This window comes from Austrofundulus limnaeus, unplaced genomic scaffold (assembly GCF_001266775.1).
Source record: "Austrofundulus limnaeus strain Quisiro unplaced genomic scaffold, Austrofundulus_limnaeus-1.0 Scaffold1660, whole genome shotgun sequence".
Taxonomy (NCBI): Eukaryota; Metazoa; Chordata; class Actinopteri; order Cyprinodontiformes; family Rivulidae; genus Austrofundulus; species Austrofundulus limnaeus.
In genome coordinates this window covers 7,333-15,013 of record NW_013954062.1, presented here as the reverse complement: position 1 = coordinate 15,013, position 7,681 = coordinate 7,333, and the positions used below count along the sequence as shown (strand labels likewise).

The window sequence follows — 7,681 nt, the reverse complement described above, 5'->3', positions numbered from 1 at the left end:
TTTTACTTCCACTCTTTATATTGTCACACAGTTATCACTTTCTACTCCTTACATGTAAGACACAGAAAGCCATTACTCCAATTTCATTCTGGCTAGTCAGTGTAAAAATAATAATAATAAATTTATTATCCAGACATGGCACTTCCTGGATTTGAATAAGAACTATTCTGACACCCTTTTAGTTTGTACCATTCATAACATTTGTATGACACAAATGTTGTATACTGTCCAAGATATATTGCAGAAACAGGAAGACTGCATCTAAAATTATTCAACGTTCAAATTTTCACATAATGTTTTGCCCACATTGAGAAAAACTTTGATCACATGTTGCCTTCTAGAACAGTGGTATTAACCCCCTATAACGTTTAAGTCTCTGGCATTGTATTTTTTTCCAACTCAAATTAAACAAAGATAAAAATGTTGCCTTGAAAGTGAATAAGTAATTAAATAAATAAACCAGGTGGTGGTAGGTGCAGGAAACAGCAGCGTCCAAAATATGTCAGAAACTCACCCAAATGAGCAAACCCTGTGAGATTCAATGCTTTATATGAGATTCCACTTTGTGTTAATTCTGTGATTCCTTCTGCAATTTCTGCATTGCAGAAATCATAAGGACATGTATTTTTATTATTTTTTTACACACCTGGGAATTTTTTCCATGTAGGGGAGAACGGGGTTGGTTGTCACACTTTTTACTTTCATCTAAATAAAAAAAATGCTATGCTCAGTCAATCTAATTTCAATGTGTAATGGAACCCTAAAGTGTCTTTTTGAAATAGAAGAAACGTATTTTTCTCAGGAAGATATATTTAAAAAGATATGCTCTACTAAACATGACTTGTGCATTTGTGACAACCAACCCCATCGTGGGTTTGGTCGTCCCAGTTATATTTCAATGAGAAACACTTTTAGAAAAAGGCTTTTAAAAATAAATATTAATTTTAATAGATTTTTTCTAATTTACAATGTTTAATTTAATGTCTTAGTTGATAAAAAAACATTTTAATATAGGTAACAACATCTTGTTTGCCATAAACTGGTAGGACTTGTCAAGAATTTGAATAAAAAACAGAAGGGCCTATCCATTTTTATTCAGTCATTGTCTGCATCACAGTTCTGCAGATGTAAAGAGGCTGTCCTGGTGTATCTCACAGGCACCAATGGGCCAATTTCATCCCCAGAAACCTCTGATGGACATCTTGTTTGTAGTATCTTGCCAGTGTTTGATAATTGATATTAAAGTCCTTTGCTGTACTTCAGATTTGTGCAGCAGTTTCACGGCGCAGACTGCCCTGAGCATCACTTCAGGTGGTGTCTGGTCATAGCTGGTCATGTGACAACCAACCCCATCAGGATTTTTTTGCTAGCAGTTGTGCACATGTTATAGTCTAGCACATGTTATAGTCTAGCAAAGAAAAAAAAATTCTAACTATAGCTCTGCCTTTTTGCTTTCAAATGCCAGTAAGTGTTTGATTCTAAATCATTTGTTTAAAGGCAATTCAAAAGGATCACAAAAATAATCAAAAGTTACATCATGATGTGAAAGCACAATGAGTCCTCTCATCTCATTGAAAGATCACTGCTAAAATAAAAACATAGGTAGGCAGTGACAACTATTTTGGAAACTCACGCAAAAATTTTGTAACAGCGCTTTCTAGAAGAAAAGATTTAGCAACTGTGACAACCAACCCCGTTCTCCCCTTGTAATATGATGGTGTACACCTGGTTGGGAACCACTGCTTTAGACCAGTGGTTCCCAAACCTTTCAGCTTTTGACCCAAAAATTACCAGCAGCATAGACCTGTGCCCCCAGCTGTTATCCGTTGATAAACATTGTTTTCACTTCAAATAAACAAGAGCGTATAACATTATTATGTTATTTTTGTCCATTTTAAGTAGGGCTGCGTATTGGCAAGAATTTGGCGATACGATACATATCATAACAGAGGGATCACGATACAATATATCCCGATATATTTCAACTGTAAACAAGGCGATATATTGCGATTTTTTTGTCCAAAGATTCTATTAAATAAAAACCTCTTACTGAAAAAAAGAAGAAAAGCTAATGTTTACTTACAATACTAATGCTCTCTTACTCTCTGGCGCTCAAGAGGTAGAGGAGCCAAATGGCTGGCTCACTGCTGCCAACTAGTGGCCAGAGGCTGAACTACAACATAAAAATGAACGGTTGGCAAGAAGGTTGACATTTTAAACCTCAATTAAAAATCGATACAGGACTTTAGAATATCTATACAGTATCAGGAAATGAAATATCGCGATATTTCAGTGTATCGATATTTTCTTACACCCCTAATTTTAAGTACACTAATCTTAGTATTTTGTAACAACAAAGGCAAAAAATGTTAGTTCTCATGTAATTAATTCAAAAAAAAAATGTTTCAGGACCCCACTGTGGGTCCCGACCTCAACTTTGGGAACCATTGCGAGTGTGACGGATTAAAGGAACTGTCCAAGGTCCTGAAAGTGCTGTAATGTTTCAGGAAGGATGCCAAATCATCATCATCAACACCTCCAATAAATGTCACATTGGCATAAAGGTGGAGGGAAGTTACATAAAAAACCTAAATTAAAATATTTACATCTAATAAATGTTTTAAAACATCAAAACGAAATGTTTTTCAATCATTTAAAAATATCTATCATAATAATATATTGAAATGTTAGAGAGGTTTGATTTCTTTTGTTCTGTTCTTTTTGTCAACAGTTTGTTGAAGAGTTTAAAACATGTTAGGTAATAAAATTCTTATGCTAAAGACATTTACCAGTAATAATTATTGAATAGTGAATAAAAGTGAGGAAAAAAAAACATTTTAAAAATTGATATTTTTATTTATCATTGGTCTTGCAAGAGGGGTCCCCAGACAGAAGCTGATGCTGTTTGGGGGACATGGCATGGAAAAGTTTTGCAAATTCTTATTTACAACAGTGTTTAAACCAGGGGTGCCCAAACATTTCCTCTGAGAGGGCCAAAATTAAAATTAATCTGAGGGCTGTGGGCCAAATACAAATACTATAAGAAATGCAAATACTTTAGCAAAGTTGTTTTTTATGATTAAGCTAGCAGCCAGTGTGGTTGCCCACATTATTTAGTGTTTTTTAGCCCATGGACATGGAGAAAATTCAACATATGCTCATGGGACTTTTCATAATTTAAAATTTGAGTATATGTGGTCTTATATGGTGTGCAAATATATGGGCTTAAATATAACCTAAAAGTCTCTTGTAGTTACTTGTATTTTATATTTAATCTTAACATAATTACAGTCTAGTAACCAGGACAACTGCTGGTGGGCCAAATCAAATGGCTTGGCGGGCCGCCCCACTTTGRGCACMTCTGGTTTAAACTGAGAACATTGCAAAAGCTACAACAGGTAAGATATTAACTGTTCATAACCTCACAAAGATAGTGGCAGTTTGTGCAAACCAAATATTAACGCTCCTGGGGAGACAAAGGGGCTCCACGTAAATGCTGCAGGGGCCAAACTTTATGAGTTTCTAAGTCAGCAGGTGGTAAATATGTTTGAAAGATTTTGTGTTCCCTTTTCTCCATTAAACACTCCTCGCCGTGTCCTTTATGCTGATCCAGCTGCTGCCGCCGCGCGTAAATGGAAAGCTTTTACCCACCGCGGGTGTTCGCTCCAAAACAGCTTTAATTTTTTTTTCTTAGCCTGCCCCCCTCGCCTGGTGCTTAATGGGGCTCTGGTGCTGGGGATGTGAAGGATGCGGTAATCCCTCACTATGATCTACAGAAGGGGGTGGAGGGGTGAAAAAGCAAGGCGTGCGTCACCGGCAACTACAGGCGAGAGCGCCTCAGTCATCAATAACATCCCGGTCATCAATAAGAAACCTGCATGGAGTTAGTCTGCTTAATTAAAAAGGCTGCCTCGGCTGGGTTCTGAATGCAGATTGTTTGATCTGATGACCCCCAAAGGAAGACATCTGAGGGAAGACTCTGCAGCATCTCCATCAGCAGGACAGCAGAACGACCTGGAGATCACTCCCATCCTCCAGCGATGGCCATCAACACCGATGCCGCCTTTGGGAAGAGCGCCCTCGGCGAGAGGGAAGTCTCCAACCCGACCGACTTCCAGGACACGGAGAAGCTGCTGAGCGCCCCCACCGCCGAGCCCACCGGGGAGACCAACCTCAAACCGTCCGACTCCTTCTCCCTGAACGTCAGAGGGAGCGTCCGGTCCCTGGACGCGGAGCAGGACGGCCACAGGTCCCCGATGAARTCGGGCTCCGTCGGGCAGCTGTCCGCCCCACCCAGATCGGCCTCTCGGATCAGCCTGGGCCAGCTGGCCTCCCCGGTGCCACCCGGGTCCGCGCCCTCTCTCTACCTCTGGCTGGCGGTGCTGTCCTGCTTCTGCCCCACGGTGCCCCTCAACATATGCGCCCTGTGGTACGCGCACGTGGTGAGTTACCAAATAATGACTTTATTGCGTCTTTACGCATGGAACACTGCTGTAACCATCTTTTTTTTTAAAACACCACAGGTGGTTTTGCTCCTGCGGTGCTTTTAAATAATTCATGCCTCCTCTCCCTCCACTTTAGTCCAGGTCAGTCCTCCACACAGGAGACACTGAAGGAGCCAAGAAGTATGGGCGTCTGTCCATGCTGTTCAGCGTGCTGGCAATACTGCTGGGTGTGCCTGTGATCATCTTCATAGCGTACACATTAGGTATGGAAGACAAACATGGAACAGAAAACAMAAAGCACAGGTTGAGGACATAGTGTGGGTGTTGATGTCTCTGCTCTGTCCCTTCAGATCATCGGACATGAGACGTGGGATGGAGGCGCCTTTAAGGGATCTTGGATTTGCACTGAAGGAGGAAMTGCAAAAGCACAAAATCTGAGATGAAACCCGAAAAGAATCCATCTTACTGTCCCCGTCTTAYGGACAAACTCAGGAGTCAAGGGACAATTAAAGGCTGTGCATTGATTTARTTTTTATTTTTATGTTGGACTGTAAATCTGTGGAGAAAATGAACCTGTCGACTAAAGTAGTGGAGCACCGATTACATCCCTCCTTYCTTTCACACTCACTAAAAAAATTTGAAAGCTTTGAAAAGTCACCATTTTAAAAAAATGATCARATTTATGGGGTGTGTAAAAACAATCGACCAAAAAGAGCTTGCTCTATTTTCCAAAMAACCTGCAACAATTACTGACATTTCTCTCTTTGACTCGGGACTCGTGATGCTGTTTTCGCAGCATTTACAGGAAGCTTAAATCACGTATGCCTTTCTGCTGTCGTAGTGTGGTGTCTTGCTTTGCACGCTAACCATCCTGACTCCCTGTTTGGACCCTAAAACCTTGCTCTGTTTACAGTGACGAAGCGGACAGTTTCTCTTCCTTGTATGCACCGATCTTTCTTGATGTTTATGTTTGTACCTTTATACTGTWTGACTGGTTTTACTGTGCCATAGTTCTGCATGTCTGAAATAAACTTGAATGAGCATGACCCGACACGAAAGTGAGCTTGTCSCCTTTAATTAGGAGAAAAACAAAAGAAAAACAAAAACAAAAAACCAGAAAATATAGTGTTGTCTTTTTGGTAAAAATACAAGAACTGAGCAGCAACCTAGAAATAAACCAGTTTTAGGAAGAGTTATTTACAACTAGAGGAGAGGTGAAACARTGTAAACTGGTCCGGTCAGTGGAATGTGTAGAGCAACAGGAGAACAGTGCAGACGCCAATCACCACACCTAGAATTAAGGAGTCCCGCCTCTTGCGCAGATTGATTTTCTGGATGAGGTTGTTGATAGCAGGGAAACGATCTGAGGGGGTGGGGGGTTGTGGTGAAGGAAAAATAATTAAGGTCTGAGGCCTTCGTAGAAAACAAAAACAGCAGAAGAGGAAAATCCATTCCAACACGGTCGAGAAAACAATAAATGGAAGCTAACGATAATCTGGTGCAAATCTGCTATTTAAACAGCTCCTTAGAAATAAAGAAAATTTATTTTTAGTGTTTCAAAAAAAAAAGGATACTGGCCAGAGTTGTGACCCTGGTTTGAATGGACTTCAGCATCCCACGCTGAAATGTGATGTTCTCTTTGGTACTCATGGCGATGCTGGAAGGAGATCAAGCATTAGCAGCAGGAASAAAGAGCTGCCTTTGTGGAGTCAAGTTACACCACTTTTACAGCTTCAGCTGATGAGCTAACATACAACATTCATTTCAATCAAACAGAAAGAGCTGGGACTCCTCGTGGACTGAGACATAAAACGTACCTTATGGCGTGGTCGATGAGCCGATCTGAGCTGTAAATGATAAAAAAGGGTAAACAAGTCACTGGTAAAGCTCYTTTTCTAAACACATGACCTAAACATATCATTCAGCTGGTGTAAGTTTGATGAGTCATGAAATAAAAGTAACAGAAACCACACATCCTGTTGGGTCTTTTTATCATTAAAAAAAAGCTCTTTCTCTCATTCCTGCAATGCGGTACAAAATGCTTCCTAATGGAAAAACTTTGGTCAATTTAYGTCACTTAATGTGTGTAATATTATCTGAGCACATTTACATTTCGGGGGCGTTGAGCTGATCCATCTTGCTCGCTTTAGGTGCAAAGTAAGCATATGGGGCATGTATAGATGAAAGAACACCAACACACCATCCCTGCTTCTGCCGGCAGCCATTAGCTGCTGAGATAAGTGACGGGCAGAAACGAATAAATAAAAAAAAAAAATGAAGCGTTGGGTCCAGGACTGAAAGAGCATATGAGGRCAGCAGCGTGCATCCTGTCAGACTCCACTGGAGAGCAAAAAATCAATACCACGCTTTAGATGTTCTCCATCTACTCGTCCAYCTCTAGCTATCCACTGCCATCCTCTGCCTTTTGCTGCCAACCCTGCATTAGCTGGCAGAGTCCACGGGTTTCTGTTTTTAACTTTACATGATACTTTGCTCAMTGAAACCACCGAAGTATCAGAACAGGCCTCAGGGTTTTAGGGAAATCTGAACCTTCATGCAAATGTTCGATACAGGGCATGAAATATTCATGTAGAAATGAACACAGATGGTATCAGTGTCTCTTTATCTACATCCGAACAGATTGGGAGGAGATGATTTCACTCTTGAAACTCCYCTTTTAAGGTTTTAAGCCGTTTTCACAGGTTCTAAACGTACAAATGTAAGAAAAAAACACGCAACTAAATACACCAAATCATATAACAAASATTCTACAACATAATGTGGGAATCTGTGCTCAGCAGATCCTTTTTGAGGTCATCATTTAAGAAAAGCCAATATTCCTGAACAATTTACACTGACACTGAACTTATAGAGTCTGTGACAAGTTTTAAATATTGGCGTAGTGCTTGATCACAAATTGAAGTGGGATTTATGGACTGATCTCATTAGTACAAAGACCCAACAATGTGTGTACTTTTTAAAGAAGTTGTTGACTTTTAATACTCAAAGCAAGATTCCTCATCTGTTTTATTGTGATTTTACTGAAAGTGTTTTATCTTTAGCAAACAAAATTAGAATTAATAAAACCTTTCCCCTTAATMATTGCTTTAAACCCCTTCCTTCTGGGCAAAAAGTCTCCGCATCCTCTATAGATCAAAATTTGTGAACATTGAATGAGGACAAAAACAGTGTGAAGCGTTGAAGGAACTGTCCAAGGTCCTGAAAGTGCTGGAATG

The 7,681-nt window shown here is 40.1% G+C and overlaps 2 protein-coding genes across 2 annotated transcripts in view; one reads left to right on the top strand and one right to left on the bottom strand.

Moving 5' to 3' along the window:
- The first annotated feature begins 3,311 nt into the window (after positions 1-3,311).
- On the top strand, positions 3,312-5,491 carry LOC106536027 (tumor suppressor candidate 5 homolog). Its single transcript, XM_014033198.1, has 3 exons — positions 3,312-4,442; positions 4,582-4,708; positions 4,796-5,491. Exons 1-3 carry the CDS (start codon positions 4,041-4,043, stop codon positions 4,807-4,809), a joined length of 543 nt encoding a protein of 180 aa, XP_013888652.1. The 5' UTR covers positions 3,312-4,040; the 3' UTR covers positions 4,810-5,491.
- A 13-nt stretch (positions 5,492-5,504) lies between these two features.
- Positions 5,505-7,681, bottom strand: part of LOC106536026 (Golgi SNAP receptor complex member 1) — a gene marked incomplete at its 5' end in the record, with an annotated part of 9,166 nt that continues 6,989 nt past the window's right edge. The window contains 3 exon segments of the mRNA XM_014033196.1: positions 5,505-5,808; positions 6,020-6,102; positions 6,263-6,292. Coding sequence (XP_013888650.1) covers positions 5,684-5,808; positions 6,020-6,102; positions 6,263-6,292 — 238 coding nt within the window.